This window comes from Peromyscus leucopus, chromosome 3, assembly GCF_004664715.2.
Source record: "Peromyscus leucopus breed LL Stock chromosome 3, UCI_PerLeu_2.1, whole genome shotgun sequence".
In the NCBI taxonomy this organism is placed as follows: Eukaryota; Metazoa; Chordata; class Mammalia; order Rodentia; family Cricetidae; genus Peromyscus; species Peromyscus leucopus.
In genome coordinates this window covers 87,017,750-87,036,659 of record NC_051065.1, presented here as the reverse complement: position 1 = coordinate 87,036,659, position 18,910 = coordinate 87,017,750, and the positions used below count along the sequence as shown (strand labels likewise).

The following is an 18,910-nucleotide window of genomic DNA, read 5'->3' as shown; positions in this document are numbered from 1 at the left end:
GAACTTTGACCTGCCATCCCGCAACTCCTTTGAGTGTGCCTGAATTTTCAGACTGAGAGAGTGAGGCTCAGTTTAAGTACCTGGTTCAAATTACACCCTGGAAAGCTGAGCAGACTTCTCTGGTTCCTGGCCTCGCTTGTGCTTCTGGGTAGTTGTAGGGTTTTGCCTAACTTATGTCCCTTGATTCTGTCTTGTCAGTTGTAATGAGTCACATTTGTTAAAGGCCTGAAGTTAGTGAATGGTTGTGTGCACATGTGTGTGCTGGTGTGAGCTCATGGCTACTCTTGTTTATTTCTGTATTGTTGAGCTTTTTTTTGGAAGAAGGGGACTAGAACATTGTGTGAACCTAGTTGGAGAAAGAGCGTCACTTGTCATCTGTCACAGAAGCAACACTCAACAACCGCTGTTTCTCCCCATCTCCTCTGTGTTCCTCTCTTTGGAGTTTTCTCTATGAAATGGGCCATTGGCCACTGTAGGCACAGCCCAGGAAAGGGGATTGTGAGTTCCTTTTAGCCACAGGCAAGTGATGGACCCATTGCATGGAGGGGAGCTTGCTGTGGGCAGCTTTTGGGATGTCTTGGTGTTAAGTCTGAGAAGATCTGTGTTTGTGCTTGGTCACAGTTAGTAAAGATGGAGGCTTTGCCCGGGACCAAGTGCTGGTAGAAAGCAGGAGCGATTCTTTGGGAAGGCATCTGAACATTCTTTCTTACATGGGAAGAAGAATGGAGAGAGGCTAGAGCTGGGGCCTTGTAGGAAAGCAGCCATGATTAGCCAGGATAGGGCTGTCTGGTCCTTTTTATGACTTTGGTGGTGTTCCTGTTTTACCTGTGTTCAGATATGATTGTGGAGGAGTCTGGCTTTTCTTGTCAAGATTGAAGAGTGGCCTTGTCTAATGGCCACTGGGTTTGTTTATGCTCACCAGAAGGGTTCCACGGCTTAGGTGTGGGTGTCAGGCTGACTGGTAGCCACCCCAAGGCCTGACGGAGAGCCAGCCAGTTGTGCTAGCTCAGACAGCATTTCTTTCTTGAGATCCAGAGGGCCTGAGCCTTGGCTTAGCAGTTCTTCACACCTGTGATTAACTGGCATTGTGCACTTGCCATGAACTGGGCACTGGCGTGGATGACTTGGGGTCTCAGAAACCCCATGTTACAGCTTCAGCCTCCAGACTTCCTTGGGGCTGCAACAACTTCTCGTGCCGAGATGCCTGACTGCTTACTTCCTGTCACACGTAGCAGCTGATGCAGCCAGATTTAGGATTGCATCAGCCTTCACTCCACTAACCCAGTAATCAGATGATGTTTTGACAGGTTCAGTGTCATTGGGTTTTTTTTAGTAACTGAGTTGAATCACAGAATTGCAAAACACTCCAGTATAGCTTAGCAATGAATTGAACACAAGTAGGTCTCAGCAGGTAAACATGCAGCCATGCTTTGAGAGAGAAAACAATGATTGGCTGGGGTTGGGTGGAGGCCCAGTCCAGGGAAGGAAGGAGAGGTCTTCTTTGCAGAGGTGACTCCATTGTTTACTGGACAGTTGTTAGGCAGGTTGATGAATACAATAAATTCAGGTTGAAACCCCCTTCTGTTACGGTGGGTCACTGAGAGCTTTGGCTCAGCCACAAGGTGGGCAAGAAGTAGCTGTGTCAGGGAACTGAATTCCTGGCTGGTGGCATCTCTTGTCAGGCTTATCCCAGTGGCAGTCAGACTCACAATGTCCCCTGATGACAGAACTGCCTTCTGAGGGGATGGTTTGGCATCTCAACTTGAGTTTCAAAGAGGCGAGTGTGTTAATTCTCATTTTATTTCAGAAGTTGGTCTTCATGGAGACTGAGGCCAGTCTGCTCTCACTGATGAGTCCTGATGGTCCCAAGATCTGATCTCTGAGTTTGGTTGTACTTGGCCCATGTTCCTCAGTGCTGAGGATGCACTCCCCCTCCTTTGCAAACCTGTAAGTGGCATTCACAGGGCAAGCTCTCATACGGACTGAGTGCCAGGGCTGCAACAGAGTCACGGCAGCATTGCCTGGTAGAAATGTTGGTCACGCGATTTAAAATGTTCTAGTCACCACACTAAAAAGAGGGGTGAAGCCAATTTCAAAATAGTTAATCCTAAATCTCTAAACTACTATTTTTAACAAAACAGTATTTTACATTCTTTTTATATTGCATCTTCAAAATACATATTTTTACTTTAGGTTTTGTCCTGGACTGGCCACACCTTTCAGATCTAGTTGAAATTACAGCTGTTAAGCAATCCAATGCAAAAGGGAAAACTGTAACAACAACAGCAACAACAACAACACACACACACACTCACACACACACACACACACACACACACACACACACACACAAAGTACTTGAAAAGTGCCAAAGGATTATGGGGACAAATCACCTGTAGTGTGGAACCAAAGTACATCGTAAAGGTCATTGACATGGTCCAGGAGAGACAACCATCTCTATCTGATGTCCTTATATAATCGTCATGAAAACTCAATAGTCAAGTTCTTTAACATGTACAGAAAACTGTCACAGGCTGGTTTACACTTTGACAACAGCTTTGGAATTAACTGGGGCACTAACACAAAGATGTCATCACCCAGGGCTAAGGTATGCTCACAGAATTAGGCCCAAAGATCTGCCAAACCCAGATGAAAATTTGCATTGCCATAGTGTCTAAGTCAGGAGAGGCTCTCTTCCCTTCTGTGTTTAAGGATGCCAGAGATACAGTAAGTCTGCCTGTTTGTAATGAGATGGTGAAGTGTGCCAGACTAGATACCACATGCAGAATGCTTCCTTGAACTTACCCAGAAATATCAAAACAAAGCAGCTTGTTAGGAAAAAGTGTGCTTAGTCATTCTCCCTGCCTCAACACTGGCATGGAAGGGGAGAAATAAGAATGTGGTGGACCCCTCAGAAATGCTAGAGAAGACACCGGGTTCTAAGTGAGTGGATTAAAACCATGAACTCCCCCTTTTCTCTCTTCCACATTCGACTAGAATCGTGCATTAAAAAAACTAATATTGCCGGGCGTTGGTGGCGCACGCCTTTAATCCCAGCACTCAGGAGGCAGAGCCAGGCGGATCTCTGTGAGTTCGAGGCCAGCCTGGGCTACCAAGTGAGCTCCAGGAAGCCGCAAAGCTACACAGAGAAACCCTGTCTCGAAAAACCAAAAAAAAAAAAAAAAAAAAAAAAAAAAAAAAAAAAAAACCCTAATATTAAATGCAACACTTCAGAGCTCTTACCATAAAAAGTAAATCACATCTCCCTCTGTTGATTTCAGAGGAGGTGGATGGGTGGTATAAAAACCAAACAGGAAACCATACCAGGGTCTCTAGCTGGCTCTTAGTCCCCAGATGCTGGCTCTCGTGGGCATGCCATGATGTTGGTCCAAGGAGGTAGGATTTCTGTGGTAGGTATGCACATACCACTCAGCTCATGAGAATCCAGCTTCTGTGGAAATGTGCAGTATGCTTACAAAATGAAAACGGTCTTAACAAGAGCAGGACATCACTGTCTGAGATGGTTTTCCTGTCATCTAGTGAGACTTGTCCTGTCTGCTTGTAGAAGCCTCATCCTCTGTGATCCTTTTAAACAGCAAAATTCCCAGTCCTCTGGGGGCCTCTGGAGCACACTCTTAGAGTTACCCATGTTTTGGCATGTATCATCAGCACTTACTTTTTATTGTTAAATAAAATTCTCTTGTATGTATATCTTTTTTACTAGTTGTTAAACAGTTAGTTTTTTTTCTACTTTTATATATTGTGAATATAGAAGCCCTGGGAACTTGCATGTATGGCTTTTCATATTTTTGCTGTCTTTGGTATATTTGTGTGTATGCACATATGGAGCGTATATCATGTATAAACTTACACCATTGAAATTCTCCTTTCTTCCTGATTATTTTTTTTTTTAACCTATGCTTGCTCCAGGCAGGCAGGCAGTGGTTCAGGGAGGGTGTCCTAGCTTTTTGTAACTTTCTGTTTTCAAGGCACAAAATGCTGGATTGTGAGAGATGTCCTCCTGCTAGGGACTCTTCTTATGTATGGGTCTTTTTTTCCAGAGATGTCACACAGGCCCAGGCTTGGCCGATTAGCTGCTCCTGCTTAGGGCTTGAATCCTAAGGGAGTATCTCAGCTCTGTCCCAATGCCTCAGAGCACCTCAAATGCAGTAGCTTAGAACACTGCCAACTTCTGTTTGCTCACAGTCCTGCAAATGGAACAGTGACTGGTGTGTGAGGTTTCAGCTCTGGAGTACTTGAACCAGTACTGGACTCTGGGCATTGCCTGGGCCCCCTGCTCGCCGTGGGCCTTCTTGGGCCTCCTCACGACATGGAGTAGATGAACTCGAAGGAGTTATGTTGGCTTTCTATCACTGTGACGAATCACCTCAGATAATCAGCATAGAAGCAAAGGTTTGTTTTGTCTGGAGGGTTCAGAGGATTCAGTCCTTGGTCATCTGGTCCTGGTTGTTTTGGGGCCTGTGGCAAAACGGTACGTCCTGTCAGGAACACAAGACTAGAGAAGCTGTGTACTTCGTGGTGGCCAGGAAGTGGAGGGAGGAGAGGGCTCATGTCCCAGTCAGTGTTCCCTACAAGGGCGTACCCACTAGACCCACTAGACTTCAGTTCTCATAGGTTCTTCCACCTTACAACAGTACCATAGGCTAGTGTCCAAATCTTTAACACATTGGCCTTTGGGGAACACTTATCCAATCAGCACGGAAGGTCTTATGGAAGCCACAGACCTTTCTCAGAAAGCATACAGCATACACCTATTATTGTACCTCACAGTAAGGAGCTGGAGAAACAGACTCTACTCGCCCATGAGAGAAGGCGTTAATGCAGTCTCCTCGTCGTCTGGGAATGACAAAGACATAGGGATGGTTTACTGGGTATTTGGCCAGTGCAAGGCTCAGGGATGCCAATCACCCCATCCAGGACAGCACAGTCAGCCGTGCCATGCTTTAAAGTCTGTTTTAGGGCAGGAGCCTGGCTGTTGCCAGGCTTTATTGAGTCTTCCTAATTTTTGAACCCCGTTTTCTGGCACTTAGAATCCTGTGCTATCCTTTGAACAATTCCCTTTTACTTAATGCCGCCACAGCCAGCGTCTGTGTGCCTAAGAATCTGATACCTTAACCTCTAAGAGTGAGAACTCAATAGCAAGAGACAGGATAGTTTACCAAAGAGGAAACACCTGAAAAATGTTCTGCCTCGCTAACATCGAACACAAAACACCTCAATTAAACAGCAGCGGCAGAGGAGCAGCAGCAGCAGCAGCATGCCCTTACTGTCTCAACATCAATAATCTAATCCGAGCTGTGGAGGGCCGTGGAGAGGAGCTTTCCCAGCTCGCTGGGGTTGCAAGCTCTTTCTAGCCTTTCTTGCTGGAGATTTTTGGTACTAAGTGCCAAGAAACAGAAAATGTCCCACTCGTTTGCAGTTACTTGCAGGAAACAGCCTGTGCAAATACAGTGAAGGGGGTGGAAACTGAGGTGTGCAGACATTCATCCCAATGCTATATTTTAGCAAATACGGAAACCTAAATGATGTGAATCAAGATGTGATGTTATACTATTCAGTCTTTAAGATGGCGTTTGTTCACTGGGGATGTAGCTCAGCTGGTAGAGTGTCTGCCTAGAGTGCTCCTAGGTTTGACCTCCACTACCACAGGCCTTTAATTCCAGCACTCAGGAGGTGGAGGCAGGAGGATCAGAAGTTTAAGGTCATCGCTGGCCAATCTGGGCTACGTAAGACCCTGTCTCAAACAAAACAACAACAAAAAGAATCCATAAAGAACTTTATTTAGTGACCCATATGGGATAATTTTGAGTGGATATTATACAGATTGATCTTGATGTGAGCAGGTAAATTAGCCACTCAGGGCATTTCAAACAATGTCATTGTGGGACCTACTTCATAGGGACAAGGAGCAGAGAACCCATCATTAAACTGAAGGGACCCAGAGCTGAGCAACATCAGGGTTGCAAGAGGTTGTCTTACAGCCTCGAAGTTATGCACTTGGTGGGAGCAAGAGTCACGGCTAGTGGAAAATTCCTCCCCCAGGCAGAGGGGGTGAGCGAATGTCCTGGCTTGACCCTTGACTCTTTAAACTTGCCAATGCCTCCCATGGCCCATTCTAGTGAGGATGGGGACCAGGGCAGAGGAATGAGACTGGAAGTAGATGGAAAATGACTGCTGCAGAGCATGATCTCAACTATGTAAAAAACGATACATACCAAACAATGTTAAGAGTAGTTGTCTGTGAACCTCATGATGTCATTGTTTTTCTCTGCTGAGTAGTACTCCATTGTGTATGTGGAGGAGGGGCTTGGACTTGCCTCAGCTGAATGTGCCAGGCTCTGCTGACTCCCCATGGGAGACCTTGCCTTGGAGGAGGTGGAATGGGGAGTGGGTTGGGGGAAAAGGCGGGGGGGGGTGGGAGGAGGGAGGACAGGGGAATCAGAGGTTGATATGCAAAATGAATAGAAGATCTCTTGATAAAAAAAAAGAGTAGTCTTTGCTGATGGGTTGATAGCTGCCTCTTATTTCTGATTTCTTTGAAGAACCTAAAACAATATTATTAACATTAAAAATGGAAGTGTGGGAAATGTGTGAATGAGAAATGCCAAATAAAATTTTAAAGAGGTTAATGCCAATGTAATGATGGCTGTGACAGAGTTAAATGGTGACATTTTAGATAGTCTCTCTTTCAAGGGATTCAGTGGCCTCAGAGTTTTGTGTACCTCAAGCCAGAAGGGGGTGCTCCAGTCCAGCACATCAAAGGCCTCCTGAACAGGCTGGGTAGGGATTTCTGTGCCCACAGCAGAGTGAGTGGGATCTTGGGGAGATGTGTGTGGCCTCATCAGTCCCTGTCCCTAAAAGCTTTTATCTCTGTCTTCATTTCAGAGCAATCCATCCTCTTTGGGAGTTATTGCCATGGTTCTTCAAAAAGCTAGGCTGAACACCACCGGAACTCATGGGTTCTTCCTGGTTCCTTTGGGGGTGTTCGGCGCATGCTCATGTGCTCATCGACCAGAGAGCCTCACTGTACTAGTCATGCATGGCCTAAAGGGCCTTTGTACTGAGGTGCTTAGGGCTCCTAGTGCTGGATAACACATGCCCCATAAAACCCACCGTGGTGTCCCCCTAGCAAATCCCTTAGGTCTCTTGGTATGTTTGCATTTCGAGTGTTTCTCTACCATTTGACTCTGGGACAACAGCCGGCCGGGGCTGTTAACCAGCAAAGCTGAAAGTGTAGTTATGTTATGGAGTGGTCAGAGGACATTGTCTCTCAGTGAAGATGTGTTGTAATTTTGAGTGTGTGCTACATCAGCTCACTGCCAAGCTCTTAGCTTTGTTCTTCTAAGTGCATAAAGCCACCCATAGCTGAATATGCTGGCTAGGTTGGGGTACAGTTCTGCCTGCCTGAAGCCTCCTCACCCCAACAAGCCCTTCAGGCAAATGGTTTTCCCATGGACATCTACTGACAGGTCATCAGGGGTCAGAGGAGGTTGTTTTTAGGGAACATGAAAGTTTTCCTGGGGGAAAATGGATCAAACTTCAAACGCTGGCCATTCTGAAGCTACAGCAGGGCTCGCTCAGATCTGAGCACAGCTGCAGTCCATCACGGGCTGCCACCAGGGCCCTCACAGTGATTGCTGCCAACCTGCTGCCTGTGCAGAAACTGAGCAAGAGCTGCGTCCTGGACTCCCACCCAGGCTGTGCACCCCTCACAGGCCACTCTCTTGATGTGTGGGGTTGGTACAGGAGGAATTATTGGAAAATCCAAGGGAGGTTAAGGAGATAGAAGGATAATCTTCTGTAACTCTTCATAGCTTGACTTTTCCAAGCACACCTCCCCTGTACATTTTCCCCAATGGAGGAAGCCTGCCTTAATTTCTGCAGCCCCCACCAACTTTCTTCCTCAAGTTTGTTGTAGTGTTAAGCTTGTGCTTTAGAAAATGAATTAAAACCATGTACAGGAAAAGATTGTTTTGCTGAAACACAAAAAGTTTGTGTTAGCAAAATAGAATTTTAAATAACATTCAGTTGGTACCATGGAAAGATGCTTCCTAAGGGTACAGCTGAGTGGTGGAGTGTGTCTTCCTTCTATGCCCATGGCCCTGAGTTTGATCCATAGCAAAAACAAACAAATGAACAAACAAAACAACAACAAAAAGCCTCAATAAAAAAAACAAAAACCCAACCCAACCCAAACCAAAACAAAATAAAGTTATGCTTGTAATTCAAATTGTTAAAAACAAGCCTGGATTCATTAGGTGTGAAGACTGTCAATGAACACGTGTTATCCTGGCTACCACTGTTGGCAGAGGCTGACACTGGCAATTCTTGGGATTTTGCAGAGCTGGGGTTTGCATTTCTGGGCTAGTGCCCAAACATCGGTTCCCAGAATAAGTTCTTGTTTTATTTTAAAATGCATTTCCATTTTGTTGAGCTATAGTTTACATACAATAAAACTCATAGTGCACATACTATAATAAAATAAACTGCTGTATAATGTGTCTGCATGTAAAGTTCTATATATTTAAAAGTTTCAAGAAGAGAGGAGCCTTTCTCTGAGTTCTCTTGATTGTGTTTCTGATTGCATGTATGCAACATTCAGTGATCATAAATTCCATTCATGGCAGCCTTTTGTAGGCACCCCATGAGATCACTTCTCATCCCCAGTTGTATGTAAGTATAAATAATGAAAATGGAGAAATGATCCCGAGTAGTTACTTAAACACAGTGTTGTTTCTAGAACACATTTTTTTTCTGAATAATTTTCGTACTTAAAATAATTATCTCTCTAAAGTGGTAATTTTATAAGTAAGGATAATTCTAAAGGAATTCTAAAAGTCATTTTTTGCTGTGTGTTTCTGAGACAGGGTTTCACTCTGTAGAGCAGGTTGAAGGTGTGAGTCACCTGGTTCTGAAGCTCTGATGCTGATAATTCGAGAGAGACTTTGTGCTGCTCGAGGGCAGCTCACACAGCTCCCCTTTTTTAAAACCCAGTTCCTTCTCTGACTCACTGGCTGTTGGTCTTGACCTGACTCTAAGAAGCTCTCTGTTAGAGCTAAGATGCTTTATTAAAAGTGTTGTAGCCTGGGGGACAGGGTAGTAGAGAGGATTATTTTCCATGGCCACTTCTTTGTACTGTTGGAATATTTTGCCAATGCAGTATTCTCCAAAAATTAAATGAAGAAATTTCCAGCAGGCGAATCAGTCAGAACATGTATTCATCTTTAGTTTCTTTTCTTTAACATGTTTTGGAAGTAGTCAAGGGTACAAGTAGATGCATATATGTGGGAGTTGGAGAGAAATGGCTTGATTAAAACATGCACCTCTCCCCAAACATACCCTCATTAATTTATTCTACCTAGACAGTTGTGTAAGCAGGGCACAGTCTCAGAATGGCTTAGCCTATTTTTATAGCTTATACATCACTTGACAACAAAGAGTAATTGGTGATTCTGTTTGCTGTAGGCAGTGAGATCTTATCTTTCTGATCGTTAATCCCAGCTGTTAGGAAGCTGTTAGCGGCATTTTTGGTTAAGAGCAGCTTTCTACTCCAGGGACAGGAGCAGGCTCTCCATGCTGTGAGATGATTCACAGAGGGCCCAGTACCAGAGGCCTTGACTCCATCTCTGAAAAGAAGACAAGAGAGGTTGAAGCTGTGTTTACACTGTGAACAGTGGCAAGTGTTTCTGCTTCTTCTAGTTCTGGGTATTCCTTACTATAAAACAGTGTTCAACATCAAGAAGTTATTAGTGTATACTAAGTGTATAAAACACCAACTTTCATTCTATTTTTATATGTGTATGTAACATGCTTGGATCAAATCACCCACTTCTTGTTCTTGTCTTCTTTAACCTTCCTCTGTCCCCTTACTCTTTCTGAATGGTCCTCCTTCTACACTCATACCTTTAAAAAAAATACTGAGATTCTTCATGTGAGAGAAAACACACGGTATTTGTCCTAATATGACTTATTTTGCTTAACATAATGATTTCTAGTTCCACATATTTTCCTACAAATACCGTAATTTAGCTCTTTATGGCTGAGTAAAATTCCACTGGAGGGGGTGGTGAGGTGGGTCAGTGGGTTAAGGTACTTGTCACCAAGCCTGAGGACCTGCATTGGATCTTGGGAGCTACGTGATAGGAGAGAATCAACTCCTGCAAGTTATCCTCTGACCTCCAGAGATCACACACACACACACACACACACACACACACACACACACACACACACACACATACACTCACTCACACACACAAGTAATGAAAAAAAAATCCTCATTGGGTACACATGCTATATTTTCTTTGTCCATTCATCCATTGATGGGCATCTAAGTTGATCCATAGCTTGGCCACTGTGAATATTGCTGCAGTAAACAAGCATTTTGAAGGAAGACACTTTACCACTTGCCTTTAATACAGCATATGCTCAACATTTTGTCTGAGTTCTGTTTCTAATCCTTATTTCTAAATACATGCATTTTTTTTTTACATAGGGCTGATTGTAATAGAATTCAATGCTACACATATCTCATTAACATGTAGCTGTCTATATTGTTACATAGGCTTTGGATGCTTCCTTTTACATGATAGTAAGTTCATTGAGATAATTTTCCGTATTTTCTTGGCCATTTCTCCTCTTGTTGGTCACTTAGCTTTCTACTTATGTTTACTTTATTTTATTATTAATATTTCTGTGATGTTAGGGATTGGACCTGAAGTCAGGAGCATGCCAGATAAGAGTTGGAACATGAAGCTATTTCCCCTGCTTTTTAATGTTCAATGTTTAGATTTCTTGAACTTACTGAGTTAAAGGGGATGAAATTTTGGTGACTTTTGATATGTGCTAACCTAATTCTCTTTCAAAACATTAGGATGATTTGTAGCACCAATTAAATATTTCATGAGTTATTTTCCAACCATGTGAAGATTATTTTGCAGTTTATTTTTACACATCTGTATCTCTTTTCAAAAAAAAAAAAAAAAAAAAAGAAGAAGAAGAAGAAGGTGAAGTAGGATACAGATGAATTTGCATGTGTGTTGATGTTTACTGTGAATGCTGAGTTCCAGGTACTGAATTCTACAGATGTTCTCTTACTGAGAATTGCAAAAAATGACCAATTTAGCTCCAGGCCTCACATATGGACTGAGTTCGTACTTGAAATCATGATTCTGAAAGGCTTTTTTTCCATTTGTAAAGTAGAAACTCTGACTTTCTGTTTCTGTGATTGCAGGTGTCTGTACAGAAAGAGGGAGCTGGGGCAAGCTGGACCTGCTGTTCTAATTATACAGTGATAAGGAAATACAGATTCAACATGGAGTTCGTAAGGAGAGCAGGCCATGGCCCATCACACATGGAAAGGCCCACCATGTTGCTTCCCATGAAATTAATCCTCACCATTGCTCTGAACATTTTTCAGAAGGTTGCAAAGAGCTGTTTTTGTGACCATTACTCAATGTTGTACAAACTGTAGGCAGGTGCTTTTAGATGAAGAACATGACCCAGTGCCATATTGGGGAGGAACCAGAACTAGGAACAAGTGCCAAATCCAGTCATTTGTTTAAAAAAAATTTATTTCTACCACTGAGCTATTTTAAAACATCCAAGTGTCCATGTCAGTACCCACAACACAGACAAAGAAAAATAGATCAATTGTTTTGGTAATTTTATCCAATTGTTGACACTCCAACCAGAATATTCAGGCATTTCTAGACTTATTGTGTGTTTCCTAACAATTGCTTTATTTAAATAATCAGGACCATCTCCTACTCTTGTTCTAGAGATGTCTGGAAATCTAGGTGTGATTTGGTTTGGCTATTCCTCCCGGTTTGTGGAGGCCAGGAGCACTGAGGGGTCATGGGTCAAGCTGCATCACAGACTCTGGCCATTTGCCATTTTAATTCCTCTTTGTCAGTTCTCTTTCTTAGAGATGTATTTCTCTAAGTGCCTTTTCATCTGGTAAAACTTGAAAAATCAGATCCGGAGGGAATACTGCATGGCCTCTTTTCATATTAAAAATCAGCTTCCATAGCAATGAAAGAGATATCTTGAGGGAGATATCATGGGGATAGGGAGAAACCTGGTGCTAGGAAAATCCCCAGGAATCCACAAGGATGACCCCAGCTTAGACTACCAGGAATAGTGGAGAGGGTGCCTGAGCTGGCTTAACCTGGCAATCAGACTGGTGAATACCCTGTCATCATAGAGCCTTCCCTCAGTAATGAATGGAAACAGATGCAGAGATCCACAGCCAAGCACCAGGCCGAGCTCCAGGAGTCCAGTCGAAGAGAGAGAAGAGGGATTCTATGAGCAAGGGGCATCAAGATCATGATGGGGAAACCTATAGAGACAACCAAACCAAGCTAGTGGGAACTCATGAACTTTAGACCAACAGCTGTAGAGCCTGCATGAGATTGGACTAGGCCTTCTGCATAAGGGAGACAGTTGTGTCGCTTGCTCTGTTTAAGAGGACCCCTGGCAGTGGGATCAGACTCTATCCCTGGTGCATGAGCTGGCTTTTTGGAGTCCATTACCTATGGTGGGACACCTTGTACAGCCTTGGTGCAGGGAAGAGGGGCTTGGGCTTGCTTCAACGGAATGTACCAGGCTTTGCTGACTCCCCATGGGAGGCCTTATCTTTTTGGAGGAGAGGATGAAGGGTGGGTTGTGGGGGAAGCCTGGGGGGCAGCGGGAGGAGCGATGAGAGGGGAATCTGTGGTTGGTATGTAAAATTAATAAAAAAAAATTCTTAATAAAGAAAAAAAAACAGCTTCAAAGAGAATACTGCATGGCCCCTTTTCATGTTAAGATGATTGTTTCCACATTATGCTCAAAGAAAGAATCATGAAAATTCTTCACATTGCCATGCACAGACAGCAGCTTGTTAGCCATGAAGAGACAAGTCATCCAATCCAACCAATTGCCTCATGTTACAGACAGGCAAACTGGGGCTAGTGAGTCGTTCAGGATTGTGAATAAAGTAGAGTCAACCATGGGCTCCAGTCTGTTCTCCAGGACTGCACTGTGGCCATTTGATGCTTGTTATGATGACCTAGTCTATGAATGAAAACAGACCCAGCGAGTGTCAGTCATGACTGGGAGCTCCTTAAATTATGGAGCCCTTTGTAGTTAATAAACTCGTTTTTTGAACATATTTTTTAAATTGATTTTTTTGGAAATTTCATGTCATACACCTTCCAATCCCACCCATTTCCCAGTCTCTCCATATCTACCCTTCACCCTTGTGGCATAACCCTCCGCAAGGAAAACTTAAAAAGAAATAATAAAAATAAGAAATACAAATACAAATAAGAATATTAATTAATTAAAACAAACAAGAAAGAAAGAAAACAACCCAAAACTAACAAACCAACAACCAAAAAAAGCAAACAAACAAATACCACTTAATTCCTCTGTCTTTCCCGCCTCTCCATTGCCTCTTCATTTGTCTTAGTGGCATTGGGAGATGCTGTGTAATAGTTAATAAACTCTCACACATGCAGAGGTGTGGATATGTAGAAGGTTTATTTAACATTTCATGAAATAGTCTTAATCTACTAGCTTTTTTAATAGTGCTTTCTTGTGATTTATGAATTATTAAGGGAAAAAGTCAATGAAAGGAAACTATACATACTGTTTTTATTTTACTTTAGTCATGATCATTAAAAAATTATTAATTTTGATCTAAACTCTCATTCCTTAAGTAAGGCAACAAATGTGGAAATTTCTGAGGTTATTTAGGAAACTCTGGACATTTTCTTATCTCTGCATTGAGGTTTTTTGTGATGTGTATGTACGTGTGTGTGCAGGTGCAAGTGAGTGTATGTACATGTATGTACGTACATATGTACGTACGTGTGAACACCTCAGGTGCCATTCACCTTTATGTTTTTGAGACAAGTACTTTCATGGGTTGGAGATAACCAAGAAGGCCAGTCTGGCTAGCCAGTGACTCCCAGGAATCTAGCCTTTCCAGACCTGGGATTCCAAGTGTGTGTCACTCACTGTTCCTGACTGTTTTTATATGGAATCCGGGGATCAACATACAAGGCAAGCACTCTGCTTGCTGAGCTGTATCCCAAACTCTGAATTGAGATGAAAAACAATTATGTGTATATGTGTGCATCTGTGTATATGTTTATACCACGTGTGTATGGATTCTTATAGAGGGCACAAGAGCATGTCAGCTCTTGCAGAGTTACAAGTGATTGTGAGCCATCAGCTGTGGGTGCTGGGATATTAACCTGGGTCCTCTGCAAGAGCAGCAAGTACCCTTAGGCACTGATTTGGTACCTCTTCAGCCCTTGGATCGAGATGTTTGATTTTATCATTTTCATGTGAGCACTGGGGGTTTGAACTTGTCTTCATGCTTGCACAGCAAGTGTTTTCCCACACCGAGTCATCTCCCTAGCCCTTTGATTGATTGATTGATTTTTTGCTAAAGGAATTGAGTTTTCAGATTAAAAAAAAATTGTGCACAGTAAGTCTTCATCAGGTTTTGATGGAGAAAGGTGGTCTAAGGCATAATTTAAGCTAAACTTTGAAAAATCCTTCCGATTTGATTGGCAGATTCTCAGAGGGAGGAAGACAGTGCAGCCTGGTCTCTGTGTCACGGGTGAGACACTACAGGTGGAATAATTGCTTGTGCTCCGGCGTGAAGACACAGAATAGTGAAGCCTCTCCTCTGAGCATTGGAGCTCGTTTAGTGGTGTTTACACAAATTTAGAACAATAAGAAGAGAGGCCTGCAAAATGGCTTTGTGAGTGAAGGTACTTGCCGCCAAGCCTGACAGCCTGAGTTCAGGCCCCAGAATTTACATGGTAGGATGAGAGAACTGACTCCCCCAAGCTGTCCTTTGACCTTCACATGTATGCTGAGGCACGCTCAGATGTGTGTGTGTGTGTGTGTGTGTGTGTGTGTGTGTGTGAACAAATAAATAATATAGAAAATAGCAGAAACATTTACCTTCCCCTCCATCCCACCCTAAGCGCTGTTCTATCACTATAGTTATAATCACATTCAGAGGTGTGCTTTGTTATTATCTTAAAACATTACAAGTGGGGAAACAGGTACAGGTAATGTTAGCAATTGGGTCAAGACTAGTCAACTAGGTTGAGGGAGAGCTAAGGTTATAATCAGGTTTGCTGGCTTCCTGGTTTGCCATGTTTCCACTGTGGTTTTGTTATTATACTGAAGACATGATGGTTAAGATGGTTCCCTGCCTTTTCCTTTTCCATGGCTGCTGAGCAGGGAGCACAGAGCCCTAGGCCCCTCGCTTCCGGCCAATGGCAGTGCTCTACCCTCTTTAATTTCCCATTCTTCCTGCTCAATCAGCAAGCATTGGGACTACACACGAGCCAGGATACTAACAGTTCTTCCCTCCGACTTTGCCTTGTTTTTCCCTTTGGTGGACAAGCTAGAGGAGAGAAAAGCTGGAAATCTTAGGGCCAAAGATTCCCCATCTGCATGGCCTGCATGGCAGAAAACTTGGTTCCATCATCACTCAGCCAGCCTGTGTCCTGAACCTTCATGCCAGCCTGGCAGTGAGAAAAGACTGCTTTCATTTCTTCTTTTGCGAAGGCCATCTGCCCTGCGCAGGTGCAGGGCCGGGCTCTTAAAATAGAAGCTTTCTTGTGTGTGATGTGGCATGGTGGAAACCCCCTGGCTTCCTTACCATGTTCAGATGAATGAAATGATGATCTGTCCCTTCCTTGTGGCGTTGTCCTGGTTTCTGTGAGATCTTTCATTTCTCAGTTAACGTCTCTAGTTTCTCTGTTTGTCGAACAGCACCTGCTCTTGGTGGTGTTAGGTCCCACCCTACCTTTGATTTCCTGTGCTTACATTTCTGATTAGGACTCTGACTTGGGAATTCTCTTTGTCTTGTTGGATTCTCCCAGCCATGCTGTTCTGGCAAAGACAGCTGGGGATAACAATGGTTTTTGATACTTACAATCCTTTGTCTCACCATTTTGACACCACATTCACCCTGTTGTAGTCAGGGTAAACTAAATGTCACAGTCAGTCTATCTAAAATGGTTAGATACACTCAGAAGCTTGATTAAGTGCTCATGTGTATGTTTAGAGTCACAGAAAATGAGATCTGGTTCATTTCAAAATTTGGGATGGATGTTTCCGTGACAGCTGTTCTTACTTTTTAGCTTAAACATTTAAGATTCTTCTCAGAAGCTCAACATCCTGAGATATTGTACTGTGGAAAGTTAGTATTTGTTAAAGTTTACTAATTTCTACAATGACCCTAAGAAAAGGGGATTGTTACTGCTTTACAAAGAAGATAGCAAGGGTCAGGATCTACTAACAATACTGGGTGGGAATTTAATGAGAGGAAAAACACAGTACTGTTTAGCAAGTGTCTGGCTAAGCATCAAGAAAATGGTTACTCTGGGTCAAATGGTTAGCTCCATTTCCTCTGCTATGAGCACTAGCTAGTGATTAACTCTGAGGTTAGAAAATGTTCAAGATGAGCCTCCGATTTCAATTTTATTTATTGGTTTGTTTATTGTTGTGGTGGTGGGGATCATGTTCAGGGCCTTGGATATGCCAGCCATCTCTCCTATTGGGCTTCACTTCGAGCCCATTATCAAACCAGCTAGCAATGTTTTCATGAGACCAAAGGAATACAGATGAAACATTTACAACATAGAGTGTTAGCAAATGAGCAGTGGATGGATTGGATAAAACATACCCCAGGCAGAGCAGGTGAATTCTCACAGTGAGGGAGACTGTGGGAGCCAGCATAGCTGATCATTCTAGGAAAAGTCGAGACCACAGCTATGAGCTGTAACAACAGAGAAAAGACCAAGTCAACTATGGACTGTTAGAATGAGAAAAACACAGCGTTCAAAGTGACCAGTGTGATGCCTTGGTAGAAACAAGTGCTCTGTGTGCACAGAGTTGAACACGAAATTGTAATTTGTGGCTGATCCAGGGGCTATGGGTAGAATATACAGATAAATATCAGAAAAGAACACAATGTGAGAACTGAAAGTAATAGATACTATGGTTAGAAATTTACAGGTGGATTTGAAAGGCTTTCTCTTTAATAATTGACATATTTTTTTTTTTAAATTAAATAATGACTGGGTTGAATGACCAAGCAGTCCCCGCCGGAGGGCTCCATCCATCTCAGAACTTCTTTCCTGGTTTTCATTGTGTTTTAGCCTTGGATGGATGGTTTTCTTAAAGAGTGTGGGATGCAACACACACAGTGGGTGATGGGACTCTCTCCTGCTTGTCTTGCTGTGGCTCTGCTTTCCCAGGTTCTCTATAACCCTGGTTATAAACCCAGTACTGAGTGCAGAGGAAGGGAGACTCTGGGGGCTCTGATGTCAGGGTTGGGGGCCTGTCCTACTGTCCCTTTGGGAAAATGCCCAGTTCTTCTAAGAGCCAGTCAGTTCCAATAGAGCTATAAATCCTTTAGAAGAAAGAAAGAAAAAGAAAAGGCAGTACGACAGCTCTCAGCTTACCAAGTAGACAGCAGGGAGAAGATTTACACCTTCATTTTGAAGTATGTGTGTGTGTGTGTGTGTGTGTGTGTGTGTGTGTGTGTTTTCTAGATGTATAATTTGTGTATTTGGATGTGAGTTCGGACACATGTTACTTTATGTGGAAGTCAGAGGACAACCTTGGGCCCTGGTCCTCCCCTTCCCTTTGACAGAGGGTCTCCTGTTTGCCATTACATACAGGAGGCTGGACGGCCTGTGTACTTCTGGGGGGTTCTTTTCTTTCCACCTCCCATGTCGCTGCTGGAGTGCTGCAATTACAGATGTGTGCTGCAGGGCTGTGTCCAGTTCTGCATGAGTTCTGGGGATCTGAACTCAGGACTTCATGCATGCATATGTGGCAAGCGCTTTAACTACTGGGGCGTCTCCTCATCCCCACATCTTTCTTGACAGATGGAGACTATTCTCAGAGGAACTTAGAAACTTAGGAAGTTTGGCTTTTTAGCAATGTGCTGATTCCTCGCAGCCCTTGACGCTGTAGCCAGCGGTGCTTTCTTTTTACCCCATGCTTTCATAGGGCTTCCCCTTCTGGGACTCGAACAGCTGGGTTCTAGGAACCTGAGGACACACAGCACCACTGTGACATTTGTCAGCCTTCTTTCTAGCTGTTGGCTTGATTCAAGTCACATCAGTTTAACCCAAGCCAACCCAGGGAAACTTGTTCAAAGCACTCATCCCCTAAATCCATGAGTGTTTGTGCCAGTCAGTGTAGTGATCACATTCCTGCCTGAATTAGAAGTTAAGCTGGATGGCTGACATGCTCTGGCCTTTCTGTCACTGAGGGGACACTCATGGACATTCTCATGCCACTGGCAGCTTTTCAAGGTCTCCTGGCTCAAGTTAGGTTAAGAGTGAAGGAAATAAACAAGATAGAAAGTCCTGAGGCCTAGTTTTTAATCTTGTTTTAACGTTAGCTGCTAACAAGGCCGGGTAAGCCAAGCCGTGTTGTAAGGTGTGTACCATCACACATGAGCTCTATCCTGGACTCGTTCTTGTGCCTATAAAACAGTTGTAATTCAAGTGAACAGTAGTCACAATTGTAACTCAAGTGAACAGTAGTCACAATTGTAACTCAAGTGAACAGTAGTCACTTTTTAATAAATCTGGAATGTTACAGATCGTATTTATATATGTATATATTGCAATAAATGTTGAAAAGCTTTAAAAAAGATTTATTTTTATAATTAAATGATGTTGTCTAAGAAATTTTTCTGGAGATGCACACACACACACACACACACACACACACACACACACACACACACACACCTGTTTGCCAACTTAATGAACTCTTACATGGGACCAAATCACTCAGCCCCAATGTAGTGTTGCCCTCTTGACTCTAACAGCAAATGACCACGTGCACTCAG

At 43.3% G+C, this 18,910-nt stretch overlaps 1 protein-coding gene across 4 annotated transcripts in view; it reads right to left on the bottom strand.

Annotated features, from left to right (window-relative positions):
• Positions 1-8,843: 8,843 nt before the first annotated feature.
• The window catches only part of LOC119087622, a 34,676-nt gene continuing 24,609 nt past the window's right edge, over positions 8,844-18,910 (bottom strand). For 3 of the 4 annotated variants that reach the window (XM_037203802.1, XM_037203804.1, XM_037203805.1), the window contains one exon: positions 16,506-16,816. In XM_037203802.1, the coding sequence (XP_037059697.1) occupies positions 16,640-16,816 (177 nt within the window). In that variant the 3' untranslated portion in view covers positions 16,506-16,639. Of the gene's footprint in view, positions 9,648-16,505; positions 16,817-18,910 lie in introns of those variants that run through there. The other variant, XM_037203803.1, reaches the window with a different exon arrangement.